At 32.2% G+C, this 19,793-nt stretch overlaps 2 protein-coding genes across 17 annotated transcripts in view; one reads left to right on the forward strand and one right to left on the reverse strand.

Annotated features, from left to right (window-relative positions):
• Positions 1 to 10,707, reverse strand: part of LOC139503822 (polypyrimidine tract-binding protein 1-like) — an 88,224-nt gene extending 77,517 nt beyond the window's left edge. For 7 of the 16 annotated variants that reach the window (XM_071294019.1, XM_071293947.1, XM_071293850.1 and 4 more), the window contains exon 1: positions 10,405 to 10,495. In XM_071294019.1, coding sequence (XP_071150120.1) covers positions 10,405 to 10,412 — 8 coding nt within the window. In that variant the 5' untranslated portion in view covers positions 10,413 to 10,495. Of the gene's footprint in view, positions 1 to 10,297; positions 10,496 to 10,598 lie in introns of those variants that run through there. The other 9 variants (XM_071294056.1, XM_071293986.1, XM_071293924.1 and 6 more) reach the window with 8 other exon arrangements.
• LOC139504054 (uncharacterized) lies at positions 10,649 to 16,147 on the forward strand. The gene is made up of 3 exons (XM_071294116.1): positions 10,649 to 11,064; positions 13,723 to 13,948; positions 15,070 to 16,147. Exons 1-3 carry the CDS (start codon positions 10,753 to 10,755, stop codon positions 15,564 to 15,566), a joined length of 1,035 nt encoding a protein of 344 aa, XP_071150217.1. The 5' UTR covers positions 10,649 to 10,752; the 3' UTR covers positions 15,567 to 16,147.
• The last annotated feature ends 3,646 nt before the right edge of the window (positions 16,148 to 19,793 follow it).

The raw sequence follows: 19,793 nt of genomic DNA on the forward strand, positions 1-19,793 counted from the left end.
ATTTACGAAAAATGGTTAAAAATTGACTATAAAGGGCAATAACTCCTAAACGGGTCAACTGACCATTTTGGTCATGTTGACTTATTTGTAGATCTTACTTTGCTGAACATTATTGCTGTTTACAGTTTATCTCTATCTATAATAATATTCAAGATAATAACCAAAAACAGCAAAATTTCCTCAAAATTACCAATTCAGGGGCAGCAACCCAACAACCGATTGACCGATTCATCTGAAAATTTCAGGGCAGATAGATCTTGACCTGATAAACATTTTTATCCCTGTCAGATTTCCTCAAAATGCTTTGGTTTTTGAGTTATAAGCCAAAAACTGCATTTTACCCCTTTGTTCTATTTTTAGCCGTGGCGGCCATCTTGGTTGGTTGACCAATTCATGCCACACATTTTTTTAAACTAGATACCCCAAAGATGATTGTGGCCAAGTTTGGATTAATTTGGCCCAGTAGTTTCAGAGGAGAAGATTTTTGTAAAAGATTACTTTAATTTACGAAAAATGGTTAAAAATTGACTATAAAGGGCAATAACTCCTAAACGGGTCAACTGACCATTTTGGTCATGTTGACTTATTTGTAGATCTTACTTTGTTGAACATTATTGCTGTTTACAGTTTACCTCTATCTATAATAATATTCAAGATAATAACCAAAAACAGCAAAATTTCCTCAAAATTACCAATTCAGGGGCAGCAACCCAACAACCGATTGACCGATTCATCTGAAAATTTCAGGGCAGTTAGATCTTGACCTGATAAACATTTTTACCCCATGTCAGATTTGCTCTAAATGCTTTGGTTTTTGAGTTATAAGCCAAAAACTGCATTTTACCCCTATGTTCTATTTTTAGCCGTGGCGGCCATCTTGGTTGGTTGACCGGGTCACGCCACACATTTTTTAAACTAGATACCCCAATGATGATTGTGGCCAAGTTTGGTTTGATTTGGCCCAGTAGTTTCAGAGGAGAAGATTTTTGTAAAAGTTAACGACGACGGACGACGACGGACGACGGACGACGACGACGACGACGACGGACGCCGGACGCAAAGTGATGGGAATAGCTCACTTGGCCCTTCGGGCCAGGTGAGCTAAAAAAGGAGGTCGGAGAAAGAAGGAGGTTTGGGCCTATCATAATTTCATGTTCCAACTGATTTAGGTCTGACGAGTTCTAACTATTTTCTCGTCAAGTTAAGGCATGCAAACACGCCCTGGACACGCCATTGCACAACCCCTTGTGTTCAAGGGACGCTTCCTGGTAATTTTAGCTGAGTCTTGTTATCATCATAATTCCTCAGCTCTTAAAAAACAAAGCTAAAAACATGCTTCTATATATATCTTTTTTTACCCGAAATTTACTTTTGTTTTAATTTGTTGCTAAGTGTAATGCTAAATCCCCAGCAATACGAAAAGAATTATGACGACATGACTAACGCTTATTGGATCAAGACAGAGAAGATCGAAATGTTTTCATCACCACATGTACCTTGAAGCAACTAAAAATCCTTTCAACGCTCTATTTTAAGAATAGAATAGAATTTTTCAGTATTACAAAAATGGATTTTAAGCGACGACTATGAAAAGATAAGGGTAAATAACGCAAACCATAGTGACCAAAAGCGTTAGGAACTCATGGTTTTGACCAATTATTGGGTTTTCCTTTGCATGAATTGGGTTTTAGAACGCTGCAATTGGCACTTTCATTGGGTTTTCAATTATTTATATTGCATGATCTTTTTTTTTATTATATGGGAGGCGACTTTCCCGATATGGAACTTGCGCCCTATTTACTCTTATCGTGAATGTATTTGGAAAATTCTTAGTGTTTCCTGTTTTTTTTCACTACACGTTAATTGCGTGGTCATACATTTACGCAGCTTATCTGGAACTCTGCCTGATTTAACAAATCATTTTCTGTTATACCCCAAGGGTATTTTTAGACCTTTTAAAACTACATGTAGGTACAAATGATTCACGTTGGCCCTAGTTCCTGTTTGCCCTGATACCTGTTAGCCCAGGGTCCATTCGCCCTGATTATTATTTTTTTCAAATTGTTGTCTAGTAGCATAACTTTAAGTATTTGTACAAAAAAAGGGTCCTGATGAAGCCTGCCTTGCAGGCGAAACATGTAGACATAGATAATAAAATTGCAGATCTTTTGAAGTGTTGTTGTCAATTTTAATTATTATTTAAGGATTGCATTCATTTGCATGATTTGACAACCCGGCATACCAAGGTATCCACTTCAGGGACTCTACCAAAACGATTTCACAGGCGTTGGTTCACCTCGCGGAATTTAAAATATTTTAAAGTTTGTTGAAAAATTGACAGAATATTGATATTGCCGTGATCGATTTATCATTTTCCCTTTGATATTGCAGAGTAGAATACTGGAATACAATGTAATTATCTTTATTGATATTTGTTAACAAAATAATTGTATTCGGTCAATCACAAATGTATGCAGTACTGTATACATTTTTAACTGAGACTAGTCTCAGAGTATAATAATAAATGAACTTGTAAATCCGTTTCCTAATTTACAGTTCGTACATCAATGTTTTTATTAATTTCAAGCTGAATTTTATAAAAACAAAACATTTTTTTTTTTTTTTTTTTTTTTTTTTTTTTTTAATAATTATTCAGTTTATTGCACTATTGGTTGTTAACAAATACCCTAAAAGGTACAACTATCCCAGATAGGTTTATCCCTGTGTGTGAATTAAATTATAAGTTTCAAAAGTGGTTAATAAATTATTACAATCTTTTTTTTTTAATTATTAATCCATCAAAAGACAAGTATCACAATAATCAGTGATCCGAATTATTTTGTCATTGAACAATTAATGATCCTAAAGAAGCCATAAACTTTTAGATATTTCCACGTTTCCACAAATTTCAAGAATATATACCATAGAAAAATCTGAATAAGTTCATTCAACTTCAATGCCCTGAATATTAATATTTTTTAAGTGGGCGAATGAACCCAGGGAGAACATGTTATTAGGGCGAACAGACCCGTTATCCTGTTTTTTTTTTGTACAAATGAATAGGTCAAGACTACCTGAATGATCTACACTATCCATTGACTACTGGCTGTTTTTTTTTGTAAACATAAATACCGTAGAAAGGCTTGTATAGTTCACACTGGTACATAGTCCGAACCCCCTTCTCCCCACATTTCAGGTAAAAAAAAATTTGTTACTGTTAGAAAAGGTCTAATGAAACTCCTGTAATTTCAAAACCTGTTTTCCCATTATCAAATAGAAGCTGAAACTGCTTGTAAATGATTCTAGAGCTCTTCATGATTGTTAAAATAAGTTAAATTCACTTAAAAAACAATGTGTAAAAGAAGAAATTAACCGGTGAGAGTCGAAATCCATACATGACAGATATCACTATAATACGACTTTGAAAGAAAAACAGTTCCATCTTTTTGTAAAACAGTCTTTAATTTACCTATCACATTAATGTTTGAAGGGTCTTAAGCTAATACAAACCATATTAGTCAGTATGAAACACCAAAACGGAATGATCAATTACCGATTACGTTTTGTAGTTTACAAATTCTAAGCTGGTTTACGGTTGTCCCTTTTACTATGTTTGTATTGTTTCAATCAAACAGATACTATTACCAGTTTATTTCAACCAATGCATTGAAAAGAAACAAGAAATTTGTAATGGGTTTGGTTTATATATTTATCAGTATTAATTTGATATTGAATACTCAGAATAGAAATAGCTTATTAATATGGATGAGTTAACATTATGAGTTTGAATCAAAGAGCTGATAGCTCTGAGGTGGAAGAAGGTGAATAAAAGGTAACTTGAATTACCATAAAAGCAGTCCCACTTACCCAGCCTGCTTTGTTTCATTATCGTTATGACATATTTCTTTTCTTCAAACAAGAATGTGTCATAAGTACATACAGTCAGGATCCTACTTCGTCAAAATTATCTCCCCATTACGCCAGTTCATTTTCACAATCGTAAAAATGGAAGCCATTGTAGCGATGACGCGCTACCAATTTTGCTCTTGGAAACCGATAAATTTATCCACATTGCACCAATACGATCCTTATATGTCAGTTATATTTTAAAAGACAAATGTATCAACTAGCTAATGAGCATCAGTTAATGATATTGTCTGCATTGATTCAACTTAAAAACTATTGTCTGATCGGTTGTTAGGTGGAATTTTCGAAAAATCATAAACATTTAAAAAAAATCTAATTAAATATTTCGTGGAAGGGCAGACTAGATTTTTTTAGTGGTTGAAGACTATAAACCCTAGTTATCACACACAAAAAATTAGAATTTTTCGAAGATATGCATTTTCATCATCCAACTTGTAAGACTGTCGTCAAGTACTTTCAGTAAAAAAATAGCTATTCGAACACACCTTCCCTGTTTTTGTGACTCATTAGATAGGTATTTCACTTGACCAATATATTTCATCTTTTAGTACTGTTATTTTTTTGTGTTATAAAGTCAACCTGTAGCTTTAATATATAAAAATGATAGAATCTGAAGCGAGACGATGTATGAAATATTCTTCCTTTGAACGATATCAAGACAAAATACTCAACTCAAACACGCCCTAACATAAAAAGGTGCACTCGATTTTCTCTTTTCGATACAATTGTTACCTATTTTTTGGAATTTTTTCTTCAGTCACATAATGGAAGGGCAGACACGAAAATTACTGAACTAATAGATTGATATCTTTTCCGTTCGTGGTAATTTTTTCAAAAAAATCGGAGGTTATGCATTTTTGTCATCCAACTTGAAAGATACCCATGTCGTCGACTTGATATCTAATTGTTCTGCTTAACTATGTACTAGATAAATTGAAAACTTATGCAAATGGTGTTTTTAAAATAAAACACCTCTTAATTGAGAAGAAAATTGCAGTTTTGTTTGTTTCTATTAACTTTTTAAAAATTTGTCACTATAGTAAACAATACAGTAAACATTTATCGCCTTCTCTAATAGAGAGCTTCGATTCTTTTGTTCTATTTCAACCTGGTTTCCGACTGCATAGATTTCCCATCCATACAATCATTTTCTATGTTCAGTGGACCGTGAAAATTAGGTAAAATCTTGTATTTGGCAGTAAAATTAGACAGATCGCATCATAAGGAACACATGTGTACTAAGTTTCAAGTTGATTGGATTTCAACTTCATTAAAAACTACCTCGACCATAAACTTTAACCTGAAGCAGGACAGAAGGACAGACCAGAAAACATAATGCCCAAAAATGGGTCATAAGAGCTTACATGCCTTTTTCTTAAGTCTGTTTGCATGATTTTAGTTATTTAATCAGTAGAAAAGATGAACATGTAGCTAGCAGACCCAGGTTTATTTTCTTGTGTAAGAATATTAGATGCTTGTTGAAATTTCCAATTTTGAATTATGCACAAAGATGGACCTTTAACAGGTTGGGAACAACACTCTAAATGAGGGGTAACCCTCATTGGAAGAACATTACAACCCACTGTAAAAAATGAGCACCTTTATATTCATATTATTTTATGAAACGTTTCCCCAAGAACTATGCATCTATCAAGTATTAAATGGTCAAAACATGTCAAAAGAAATTTGTGATGTTTCTAAACTTATATCTTTTTTTTTATTAATTTGACCCCTCATTTAGAAAAGTTGTTCCAAATATAATGAAATATTAAAAATTTTCTTTCTTTTTTTTTCAACAGTAAATTAAAATGACCCCATGTTTTAGGGACAGTCCCTCATTTAAGGGACACCACTCATAATGGAGGAGGGGGGGGGTCCCAACCTGTTTGTTGGTCTTTGAGAAAAAAGAATAGTACATTGTGCTTTAAATGATTTAATTGAATACAAAAATAACATATGTTACAACAAGTATTATGTCAATAAATTAGTGAAAAAAAATACTATTTATTATCTTTATGGTAGTACTGCATCATTGAATTTTGTCAATCAGTCATGCTTTTATCCCTAAGCTATGTAAGAACCTCCTTGCAGATTAAAATTCACATGCCATGTTCATGATTTTACAACTAGATGAAAACAACACAAGTTCAAAATCTAGCATGTTAGAATAATCTTCAGAGAAAACGTTTTTGATTGGCTTATTAATTTGGGCATGAGAAACACAGAATTTGATTGGCTGAACAGGATTGCCTTACCATGGGAACAAAATAACGAACAGATGATTTTCACTAAATTGTGTTTTAGAGGTTTGTTTAACGATACCCTTAATATTAATATTTTTTAATAATTGCAAGGATGTATTATAAAACGTCCTTGATAAGAGTAAAGAGAATGAACACAGGGTGAACGTACTATACGGGCAAAATAACTCAGGACGAACAGACAAAGGGCGAACATGTAAACAGGGCGAATTGTCCCGATACCAAATTCACGCATGCGTACTACAAATATCTACATTAAAAACATCTGGTTACAAGTAAACAAATAAGGTTCATGTAGATGAGATGAAATCTAATATTTTACATAAATAAAAGGGTACATATTTAAGATAGTGATTGTTTTTCAATCCTAATTTACAAATTAAGTGATTCAATATCAATAACAAAGATGGCGGAAAGTAAACAAACCACCTCGCCGCGAAATTGAACTGGTTCTCTTATTTCTTGCTTATTGTACTCTATAGTCCGCACCCCCTACTGGAAGGTCAAATTTTGAAGATTTTTTTTTTGGAAATAAAATAAAGTATGGCAGGGGCCTTGAAACCTTGGAGCAAACTTTAGTACCAGCTAGAATCTTTATTTCTTCTACCAAAATTTAAACAATGTTCAATTTAAGGAATAACAGTACTGTAGTTGAAGAGTTGCCACCGTCAATTGTAGATTTGACGGTCGCAAATGCAGTTTTACTGGCGACGCGTAGCGGACAGTAAAACGGAGATTTGCGACCGTCAAATAAAAATTGACGGTGGCAACTCTTCAACTACAGTACTGTTATTCCGATTCTAATGCATTTCAAAAAGAAATAATACGATAAAAATTGGGAAAATGTCTAAATTTGACAAATAAAAAAAAATCCGTGGAACTTTATAAATGATTTTGGCGCCAAGACGTCATGGGTAAATGGGTAAATGTGACGTCATACAAATGAAAACTTACAAACTGGAGGTTATTACGTTACTAAATTCGGATAAAATAACATTTAAACGGCGAATTCGAGGTAGGTGTTGTTTTATTTTCGATTGTATAGTAGTAATCGAACATTTGTTGATTCAATCATTTCAAAATGGTCGTCCCTCCTTAGTTACGCCTGGTCAACTGTGGATTTGACGGCAACTTTTAGACAATGAAAAAAATAGTTACATACAAATTGCATTAGAATTTAATTAATTATTGCTCATGTGATTCTGGGTAGATTGGACTTATTAAATATCTTATGCACTCAGTCTGCACTGTACATCATTTAACATGTAATATTTAGTAAGTTATTGTTTATATATACATACAATTAAACAATGATGTGTACTTTATTTTCTTTTGTCAGTATTTCATATATAGAAGAATATAAATTAGCTTATGGTCTGTACATGTATATGCTTTAAATTAATTTACAGAATAGTGAAAATTTGTATTAAAAATAGAGAATACAGAAAAAGATGACAAAAGGCATCCTACATTGTACCCATATTGCTACTAAGACCCTCTTTAACCCTTCTCATAACTCAAAAGACATAAACATATAAATTCTAAAGCAAGAATTATGTAGACATGTCTAAACCCTTCCGCCGATGAGTCGCGGTTTACCAGGATTCACGCTTCAGACAGCTGACGATGAGTCCCGTTTTACCGGGATCAGAATACCTCTTTTATATTTCCCGCTCAAAACAGTGCAAACATGAGTTATCTTTCTTTGTTGAATACCCGGATGAAAGTGTAAACATGGCGCTTTAGTTTGTTGAAAACCGTGTCAAAATCAGAGGAAATTTACGAATTTACAAGAATTTGAAATGAGGGAACATTTTTTTGAAAGAATATGAAAAAATTGGAGCCAAACTAGTATACTTTTTTGACATAAAAAGTCGTTTTATGTACAAAACACTTGGAATGGACATCGTTCGGTGTGAGGAATTTGTTCAGCCTCATAAATTTTTTTTAAATTTTGCCGTTTTGGGTTAAAAAATTACGATTTGGGGTCAAAGAGCAGAATTTTGAGAATTTCACCTAGATAATGCTGAAAATTTGAATATATCTAATGAAGAAAAAATTATCAAAACATGAACATATAACTGTGAACATGGCGTTAGTGAATAAAATAAATACACAAATAACTACAAACAAGTTTTTAATGACATTTATTATGAAGATCTCCCACTTGAGTAATAGTAGCCAGGGAAGCAATCGTCTCAGAGTAGCTTGTCTGGACAGCAATCGGTGAAATGGTTAAGTCATTATGTATCTCAATGAAATGAAAAAGTAAAATTGAGTTAACTTATCTTTCTTTATTTGGGTGTGCTCATCCTTTGGAGAATTATACACAGTACTTAAAAGAAGTAAATATCATACCTGTCAACCTGTGACGATGAAAATGCAGGTCATGACCTGCATTGAAGAATCAAATCTCAGGTCATAACGCGTACGAACTTTTTCGAGCTGAATTTCAGTATTTATGGTACATTTTCTTATAATGTATATCAAAGATACCAAAACATCAATGCATGTTCACTTGGTTAAGTCATTTTAAATCTTATTTATTATTATTTCTTTACACTTTTAAAGATTTTTATAAACTTGTGTCCTTTACTTTTTGTCATCATCTAAAATTTGTTTTTCACATGTGATTTTAAAATGAGATTACTAGCCTTTAAACATACCATGTAGAGGTTTTACATGTAAAAACATTCATCTCTCAATTAAAAGGAAATTAGACTATGATAAAATATAGTAATACAGTTAAAGGAAGTATAAATGTAAAAAATAATTTTCAACTTTTTTTTAAAAATTGTATAAAGGTATAAAAATAATGAAAATTTATTTTTCAATATGTGTTTGACACCAAAGCTGTCAATTGAAGCCATGCACTTAATGGGTCACTTAATTTGACAGTTTACATAGCTAGATGAACTGCCTGTTCATGGAAAAATTACGAATTTGCTGGTATTTCAAAGGAATATTACTTATGAAAATCAATCTCAAGGCTAAGAAATACGGGTGAAATCGGGTCATTTTCGGAATTTCCGGGTTATTTCAATGACCCGGCGGGTGATCCGGGTGATCCCTCAGAATTGTGAAAATCTCGGGTCACACCCGCAGAATCCGGGTCAGTTGACAGGTATGAAATATGCTCAACAAAATGGCGGCCAGTTTTGTTATTTTTGTATCCTTACTGGGGGCAAAGACAAATTTCGTCTGTGCTATTTTTTAATGGAAAACAAGTAAATGACATTTTTTAACAAGTTGATTATGGTTTTCGACTTCCTGTCAGTTACGCTTTCTTCATACAACTACGGTAAACATTACAAATTGTGTTGTTGTATGAACATTTCTTCCGATGAAATAGACAAAATGCCGATCAACCAATTCTATTTGAAATAATTAATGTTGATGATCATTAATGACCCATCCGATAAATGAATTACCTGTAACAACAGATTATGACACCTGTTGTAACCGTTGATTAGTTTGGGGTCGTAAACAAAGCCATAAACTTGTCGCCAGGTAAAATTTTGTACAATTTGTTTTACCAATTAAAATGAAGATCAATTTTGTCAAGAAATGAAAATTTCACATAGGAAAATGTTGGCGCCACAAATATCGCCAGCAGCCATATTTTATCGCAAGATGAAATAAAAAATCGCAAATTGCATCATTGCGACGCACGGAGTGGTCCCTGTATGTAAACTGGTTTTCGTCCGAATACAACACTTTGTTCGAATGTAGCGTAATACAAGCAGATTCCAGTTAGTATGTAAAATAGTAAATATGAAACCAAGTGCAGTGGGTGGAAATATAATCGACTTCTGGTTGTGGTCAATGGTATCGAAAACATGCCGCTGATAGCGTCATTTTCCAAAAATGTGATTTGATCTGTGAATGCGAGTGTGATACTGATAGGGGATTCACAGAACCCATTTCCTATATAAGAATATAGATGACATTTGACAAATATTTGAATGCCATTATGATCAGGTCAACTCAAATAAACAGTAAAACAACCACCGTTTTCTTTTGTTTCTTTTTTTAGTAAAATGAAACAGGAAGCAAAACCATGTGCCTAAAATGATGGGACTGTTTACATTTTGTAACACTTATCGTACTTCTTTATGACAACTACAATGCAATAGACATCTGCTTTGTTTTGGTTGGGGGGAGATATCTTTGCAATTTCTGTACGAAAGTCTTAATCAATGACACATGAACCTACCCATCCATGTTAAATTTTAGATTTTCACGCTTTCTTTATTTCATTCAGGTTCAAAATGGCGGTAAAAGTTTTTACATTATTTTCGCATTTCAAGATAAATGATAGCAGTTATTCATTACAAACAATAGGAAAAATGAAAATAATTAGGGAAATTAATGGCATAATTACTTAATTGAATTTATTATTGGATTTACCTTAAAAACAATATAATGCACAATAACCTGGTTTCAAACTATTAGACAGGACAAAGGAAGAGAGTCAGAGTTATTGGAACCAGTCTTTATCTATTTTACTTCCGTTTTCAGTTTCCAACCAAGCTATCACACGTCAACCTTAATTCATCTTGAAATGTCTGTACTTTTGTTAAGCTTGGTTATCTGTTCGTGTGCTAATGGCATGGAAACAATTGTTAAAACGAAGCATTTTGACATTCCATCACAAGAAACTCCTTTGCCTCCAAGTGAGAAGTTTTTGGACATCTTCCCACTAACACTGGATAACTTTACAGAGAGTGTCATGAAAAATAAGGATCCTTGGGTAGTGATTTTCCACGAAGGGTCAATTCCAAGAGCATGGAAGACAATGGCAGCATCTTTGAGAGGATCAGCTTGGTTTGGAATGGTTGACATCAATTCTGAAGACAAGCTTGTAAAGAAAATAGTATGTTCACTGAAAGAGTTAAAGTTGAGACTATTATTAGAATCTGGGTCCATTCGCCCCCAAATCATGTTAGCACCCTTTCACTTTCGCACCCTACACGTTCGCACCCATAGTTCAATTGCACTCTACATGCACTACACATTCACGCCCAATTTTTTATTGGTTTTGTGTTTAATGACTTTGTAATCAAGTTTTGGCAAGTGTATTGCTATAAGTATATATATATATAATTTGTTGTAATTGTCTCAAAATAAAATGAGACAACGTTTATTTTTGTGTTGAATAAATCTTAATCATGTTTTGGAAAGTGTATTGTTAAAAAAATAAAATAATCAGTATCTATTACTAATTAAAGTGAGATTCTGTCAACGTTTTTTTGTTGTTGTGTTGAATTAATCTTAATCATGTTTTGGTTAGTGTATTGCTATAACTTTATTTCATTGTTTCAAAATAAAGTGAGATTCTTGATAGATTCGTGTTTTTACTTGCTCGGATAATGAAAATTAATAACTATATTGTTGTAATTATTTTCTATTCTCAAAACTACATCTACAATGTATACATTTACACTACAACTCAAGTTTATGGCTACACATGCTAATCTTATCTCTCAAGTCATGAATATATGGATTAAAGCTATGTAGGTGTGTCAAAATGGTATCATACCCAGTGGCGACTCCAGGGGTGGGTTACGGTGGTTGGATCCCCCCCCCTCTTTTTATTTTGGAGGATAAATGCATTTGAATGGGAACATATTGTTTGAACCCCCCCTTTTTAAAATGGCTGGATCCGCCCCTGATACCAATTATGACCACTAAGTACACACTGTTATGATTTCATTAACCAGTATTAAAAAGATATAAACACAACATTCTGACAACTTTTTTTTTGCGTTGAATACATTTCACTTCATTTTATTCGAAAAAAGCTGTTAAAAACAATTATCTTCTGTGTTTTTCATTTAAAATCTTCATTTTTTTACTCACACCAAGCTTAATTCATGCAGTATTTACATCAAAGCAATTTAAAACAACAATCTTGATTTTCAAATTAATATTCAAATAGAATTTGCTTTAAAATTGGGGGCAAAATTGTAGGGTGGGAGGTGGGAACATGTAGGGTGCAAAAGTGTATTGGGTGCAAACGGACCTGATACCCTATTATTAGAGGTTCTCATGGGGAGGGGTCCAGGATCCCATTTATTGTTTCGTCATTTAAAAGTTGCCTAACATGCAAAATTGACATTATTGAAGTTAATATTAATTGGTAACCCCCTTGTCTGCTTTTTACCATGTTTTACTACATGTATATGAGGGTGGTAAAGGGTTATTTTCGTGCAACGTAATCGCCGTTTTTTATTTCATGTTCAACATGTTTTTACTTTTTTATTTGAAGCTCAGTCATGCAAGAAGCGTGCCTCGTTCAACGTGTTCTGCTTATTTAATTTTACGTGCATCGTGATTTTCAAAGTCTTATTTTGCGTGCTCAGTATTTTTCAAATAAAATTCAAACACTTGGCAGGCATCGTCAAGAAAGACTTTTTTAAAAGCCGTAAACCAATTATATCATAAATGTGTATACTAAATCGGGAATATCAAGTAAAACAAAAAGTTAATATATACAAAAAGACAGTGACTCAGTCACAAAAGGTTCAAATAAAAGTATTTATTTTTTGTGCAACGTTCATTACAGAAATTATTTCACGTTCAATGTAAATTATTATGTCTTATTTCACGTTTTTTTTTCGTGCAAGCACCCCCCTTTACCACCCTCGTATATATATTTATTATTGGCTTTAAATTGTCAGAATGGTTTGAATTTCAAATATTTATTTTTCACAATTGTTGTATTAAAAAGAATCATTGTACATGTATATTAAATAAAATTTAATGTTATTAATAAGCTCGGTTGTGGTGTTTGATTCTTTATTATTTTTGCAATACAAAATGCAACACACTATTGTGTCTAGCTGTCACATGTTCAAGATGGAGAATCAAGGGTGCCCTGCCCCCCCTTTTTTTGTCGGAAAAAAAATTGTTGATTATATAGGGAATCACTGAAGCATCACTGCAGTGGGCCCACTCTTAAGGCAGTCAGTCGACCCTCCCCCTTTATGAACATTTTTGGATCAGCCACTGCTATTAAAGAATTTAATGATCTTATAATTTAGGTATTTGTAATTGTATGTGCTCATGGTAAACTCTCATAAAAACAAAAAAAGCAGCATTCTAAATTGATAACTTCATTTTAATACTATATAGTGCAGTCTGATGTATAGGCACACCTAAGACTTTTGGCTATATTTTAGTAAGGACAGGTAAACTCACACAATCAATAACAGATGATATCTTGAATGATATAATTATTTTAAAAATACAGGACATGCTGAAATGTCATGAAGTGTTAATTAGGTGTAATGTAATACTTTTGTTCTTTGAGACATGTTTGTCCAAAATAAGAAAATCTCACTTTTGACTTTTCAAATTTTCTATGATTTTGTGCATGACTTCTAAAAATATATCTTAATTGGAATAAAGGAAAGATTTCATACCGTAAGTACAGTTCAGTCTGGACCTTAGACTCTCTAGGATGCAATACAAAAATTATTTCATTTTTGGTTTATAAAAGTTTTTATTGATAATATTTTATTCATTTCAGAAATACGAAAATAGTACAGATAATCTAGCTCGTGTTTATCCATATGGTTTACCAGCAAAGAAAAAAACCAGTTGGAAGTATGTGAAAAATGCAGAACAAGCTAGATTAGCTGTAATTGAGTGTATACCAGATACTTCATTAAAGATCAAGGGTCGGGACGTCCAAGATTTCCTATTTGAGAGTTTTGCAACAAACCCCTCAAGATTTCCAGCAGTATTTTTCACAAGTAAGCATATACATTGTAATTCTACTAATATTCAAAATTGTCAATGCCTGGTTTAGACAGTAGTGAATGAACAGGTTGTATAGTCACCTAAGAATATCTTGCTTTTGTCAAACATATTTTACATGTACATAAACTACTACAGAACCTTTATTGTCACAGTGGTAGGTTGTTTTTTTTTAAATTTTATTAGATAGCTTTAAGGAATAATATATTATAATTTGAACCATAATTTGAACCCCTGACCAACACATTTGGCAGTTGATTGTGGGTAGTAAGGCATTAATCTAATTTTTCATTATTTCTCCAGGATATACTACATGTATGTAATACACATATGGATAGTTAAAATACATACATGTTCCATATACCCAATCATCTGTGTCTTTTGAAAAGTATTTAGATTATTTAACCTACATGTAGTTTATATATTATACCAGTAGACATCATACATGTATCACAGTACTTTGTCCCTGTGAGCACATACATGCAGTGTTATCCCCTGGCCGATATGACGGATCGCAGCGCCTTCAAAATATTTTCGTAATTCCCGCAGTGCCTTAATTGGCGGCTGTCCCTTAATATCTGGTCTTTTAATTTTAATTTTTTTTTTAATACTTTGCATTATTAAACGCATGTCTCTAAGCTTTATAATTCATATTGCATGTCATGATTTATGCCTGATAGCTTTCATGTCACAATAGTTCATCCTAAAAGAAAAGAGTTACACGCCCTTGAATTTAGCGCCTTCAAAAATTTCTGGGGAGAACACTGACATGTATACACATTTTAAAATATCCTTAATTATTGTATAAAGTTACTTGTAACAAGACTTTCAATCTCTCTACAAGTTGAAAAACCTGAGAAACAGTCATATGGATGGGGATACTTTTTTCTGAATTTTTATTTTATAACCTTTGGTTTGAAGTAACTCCAAATTATCTCCCCTTCCCAATGTCAACTAAATTTTCATATCCTGTAGTATTTACCACAAACACATCATGTAAAGAAATCTACAAGTTAAAACAAACCAATAATTCAATATTATTATTTAGGCCCATTCTGTGTGATCTGTATTCAGTCTAGTTACACAGAGATAACAAACCGATATTATCTATTTTCAGATGAAGAAGAATCACCATCTTTTATCAGAGCAATTTATGTGCGATTTCAGAAATATTTCAACTTTGCTAGATTTGTTTTGCCAACTGTTGAAGACATGAGAGCCATTGGACTGCAAGAAGAGATTATTGACATGCCTTCATTGTATATTTTAGTAACTCCAGATGCAGGCCCCACAGAGAAAATAAATTTTAATGCTATAGAATATAGACCACAAATAATGGGAACAATGAATTATCCCAATATTTTACAGTTTTTGTTTATGGTTAATCATCAGTTTAGACATCAGTTACAAGGGGATAATAAATCTAATAATCTTACTATCATGAACATGCAAGATGTTGTGGAAATTGAACAAAAACGATTTGAAATTATGGTAAAAGGTAAAAAACAGCCTGGTAGAAAACAGCCAAAAGCTCCAAAGAAGGAAGAAAAGGTTAAGGTACCAGATATTGAAAAAACTGCAACTCAACATACCAGTATTAAAGATGAGTTGTAACTCTGCATGATGCTTACCTTTTTTGTCACGAACATTGTAGTGTTAATACAGATGTGGTGATCACATAAAATAATTTTTGAAAGTGTAATGTTATGATGAGCCATTATTAAAATTAATAATACTATAACCTTGGAGACAGTTACACTTAAATGTTTGGAATAAAAACTAACAGTTCAAGTGCAGTTATTGAGTTATGGTTTTTGAGAGTAACTGAGGAATGTTCATGCCATAACTTTTATTTATGAGGAATTTTTTTCGTAACTTTCTTTTGTTCACTGCGATTACCAACCATGCGATCGGTCATAATAGCCAGTCAAGGTCGATTAAAACTCCCATCATTATACTCTACAATAGACTTTCTTATTAAGCTTGTAGAAGAATGAATGTTGGCCAAGAAAAAGAGAATATCTGTTTCATATAATTGATTTATAACCCAAAGCCTTCACCCGAGAAATTCACTTTATGTTCATAATTTTGAGAATTTTAATAGATGGTAAAACATTACTAATTTCTACAACATTCAAGATGGAGTATACCTATTTTGTGTATTAAATCAACTACTCAGATAAATTTTAAAAAAATTAAGCAGTAGATTTTTTCAAAGTTTGATTTGCATATATGCATTTATAATAATGTGCAACTAACTTTGTGTACAACATCTACTGGTAACTATTTTGTACTTAATGATGTGCAACTAACTTTGTGTACACATCTAAATATTTTGTACTGATTGTCCAGAAAGTGACACTTGGTCAGTTTTCAAAAGCTTTGTTGAACATATGAAATGTAAAGATTATATGGAATCAACTACTCCTTTGTTAGAATTAATTGTAAAATGTGTCAAATCATCAGAAAAGTAAAACAATGACATTTGTTTATGCAAGTAATTTAAACATGATATGAAATACTTGCAGAATATTATTTACTGAGAATTCATGTTAAAGACAATGTCCCCTTAAATTTTGGCTTATTACCATGACAATATATCTTTTATAGTGTTCTGTTAACTTTTTAAAAAGATTTGTGAACCAGACAGACACTATAGTCTGAGGCATAATTACAGAAAGTTATGTTAAATGTGAAATATATGTATTTATCATTCAAAAGTACAATCAGAAATCTTAATGACGCTGTTCAAACAAAAAAAAATTTAATGACATCATCTATGCCATTGTAACCTTCATGGTTATAAAAAAATCCACTATCAATTAAAGGGAGATAATTCCAGACAAAAATCTGACTTTGGTAATGAATGTTTCATTATGAATTGAAGATGTCCATAAAATTTATGTTCACCTATTTTTAAAGTAAGGTATCTTGGAGTTAAGTATATGGAAATTCTGAAAACTAATCAAAATTTCTTTCACATATCTTTATATTTTTATATAAATGGCCTTTGTCATAGTTGGTTATTAGCTGTGCATTTATTTACTAGTATTTTATACAAAGACTGGTATTTTTGATTAATATTGAACTTTTTAAGATAGAATCTAAACCAATGTATTTTTATACGACTAATTAGATACTGCATAATGAAATGTCAGAGAATATTCATAGTCCGTCCAATTTTTTTTGTGTTTGTATATCTGTATATTTTGTGTGATTTTGTATATTTGTATGTTCATAATGCCAACATGATTTTCTTTATATGCAAATTGTTATTAGTTAATTTTTTTATTTTTGTAAAAATCTTTGCTCCTAAAAGGCATAAGACATGTGTTATTGCATAGTATATATATTTCTAATTTTAATAAAAAAAAAAAAATTTGAATTCTTTGTCTATAAAAAAGCTTAAGCGTTTTCCACTTGTGTGCTGCATATTTTCAATATATTGCTGGAGTGTCTATTTAAAAAACTATTCATTTATAAAGGAGAAGCTAGTAAATTAAGGTATTACAAAATCAATATCCCAATGTTGTTCGAGGATATGTATATTTGATGACAGATATGGTATCATTGCAAGGTCTAGAAGGTTCACCTGACCTTGACCTCATTTCATAGATCAGTGATCAAGGGTGAAGTTTTGTGGTCAATATAAAAAAGATGTGGTATGATTGCCAATGAGACAACTCTCCACAAGAGACCAAAATTGAAATGACACAGAAGTTAACAACTATAGGTCACTGTACAGCCTTCAACAATGAGCAAAGCCCATATGGCATAGTCAGCTATAAAAAGCCCTGAAATGATAAATGTAAAACAAAAGTCTGTATCTCAGATACAGTAAGCAATATGTCAACTTTATTTGGTATATGGAAGGACTGTAAGGTTAACATCTGTCAAACAGGTTTCATCTGACCATGACCTTTTTTCATGGCTAATTGCAATGTTAAGTTTTTGTGGTTTGGTCTATTGTTTTTTATATCATAAGGTCACTATATTTGTTGTATTGAATGATTGTAAGTGTACAGGTTTGTTTGGCAGGGTTCACACTATATTTGTTGTATTGAATTATTGTAAGTGTACAGGTTTGTTTGGCAGGGTTCACACTATATTTGTTGTATTAAATGATTGTAAGTGTACAGGTTTGTTTGGCAGGGTTCATCTGACATTGATATCATCAGGGCCGTAGGAAGGTTTTGTCAAGAGGGGGTGTGGGAGGGGCACTCCCCTCCTACAGCTTAGATTTTTTTTGAAAATGGGTAAGCCAATTTCAGGGTTTAATGTGTTCTCAGAACGTTAAATACATGATTATCCATACTCTTCCAATAAGCTTAAACGGTTAATAGGGAGATATTTAATTGAAGAAAGCGTATAAACCATTGATCGCACTAGTACTGAAGGTACTTTTTATTTCAACATATTAAATCAATATAACAGTGGTACCTTTCAAAGTTAACATTACAATTTCCTATATATGATAAAAACAATGGATTGCACACATCACTTTTGTTCCGTAATTATTTCGGATAAAATAAATCATTCTTATATAAACATAAACCTACTGGCATTTTATCATGATCTATTTAGAGATTTTAAAGACAACATGGCTTCATGTCTTTCAAGTTTACTTTTATTATGAACACATAATGTGTTCATAATAAAAGTAAACGTAATAAGACGAATTCCATGAATGACGTACGTTTGTCTTATTACAATATGATGGATTATAAAAAAACAAGCAGCTTAATAAGCATCTATTAAAATCCTTTAAAAAAACATAGTTGATTCTCTCTGAAAATTTCTCAATTTAAGATTTTATCCTTTGACGGATACATGATAAGCTTGGCTAGAGGCGATTCTAATCCTACAAATCTCGTTTAAACACCATCATCGGTTGCATTTACATGCGCCTGTCCCATGCCAAGCCAGGAGTATTTTGGTCATTGGCATTTAATTTTTATAAGCTTTGGAAGAGGAATACCAACGATACAAGAAGTTTTTTTAATAAGAATTTAGGAAATTATGCTGTGCTTTAAGGTTAAGGATTGCCCTTTTGGGTTTTACAGTTATTGTTTTATTTGACATACAGAGCTGTAAGTAATAGTTCCTACTCTTTTGAGAAGTAGTTTACGTTGCCAGTTCTAACTTACTTTTTTGTGTTACATTTAGTAGGTAGGGGATTGTGACTGTCTTCGTGTCATATTGGGTCTTTTTTCATAAAACCAACACTTGCTATGTGATAGAAAAAAGATTAAGCTATTAAATTGTATGCCAATGTCACATCTATTATATATTTAACCCTTACCAGAATACGGCGTGTTGATGTATTTATTGACGCATTACTTAAAATTTCCAACATATGTTTTAACATGTTCCAACATGTTGAATGAAAAAAAAATATCATTTACATTGTACCAATAACATTTAGCAATCGTAATTTAGACCAAACTGTAGGAAAATATTCCTTCTTTAAAATAATATATCATTTTCTCACTTTGTTCTATCTGCTTTCCAATATACAAAATAAATCGTTTTACACTCCCAAATTGAAAGACATGTTTTGACGGAATGTTGAAATTAAAAACTGAAATATCGAAAAATCGTAGAAAATTCAGAAATGTTACCAGAAACTAGAAAAAAAAGTGCTTAATGCTAGTATAAGGTTTCAGCTTCATAATGATATCAACTATTTTGGTTTGAACTTCGTAGTTTTAAGAAAAAAAATCATAACACTGTATTTTTTGTTTTGCAATCCGGATGGAACTCAATCAAGGTTCAAGACCGAGGTCTATACTGATAAGAATTTGCATGATGAATATTACAAACATATGTTCGATGAGGCAT

This window comes from Mytilus edulis, chromosome 1 (assembly GCF_963676685.1).
Source record: "Mytilus edulis chromosome 1, xbMytEdul2.2, whole genome shotgun sequence".
In the NCBI taxonomy this organism is placed as follows: domain Eukaryota; kingdom Metazoa; phylum Mollusca; class Bivalvia; order Mytilida; family Mytilidae; genus Mytilus; species Mytilus edulis.

Bases quoted from the DNA above. Each gene is read 5' to 3' on its own strand.
- LOC139504054 (XM_071294116.1), top strand. From the start codon at position 10,753: ATGTCTGTACTTTTGTTAAGCTTGGTTATCTGTTCGTGTGCTAATGGC. The intron at 11,065-13,722 runs GTATGTTCACTG...TATTCATTTCAG, and splicing joins ACAAGCTTGTAAAGAAAATA to AAATACGAAAATAGTACAGA. The intron at 13,949-15,069 runs GTAAGCATATAC...ATCTATTTTCAG, and splicing joins TCCAGCAGTATTTTTCACAA to ATGAAGAAGAATCACCATCT.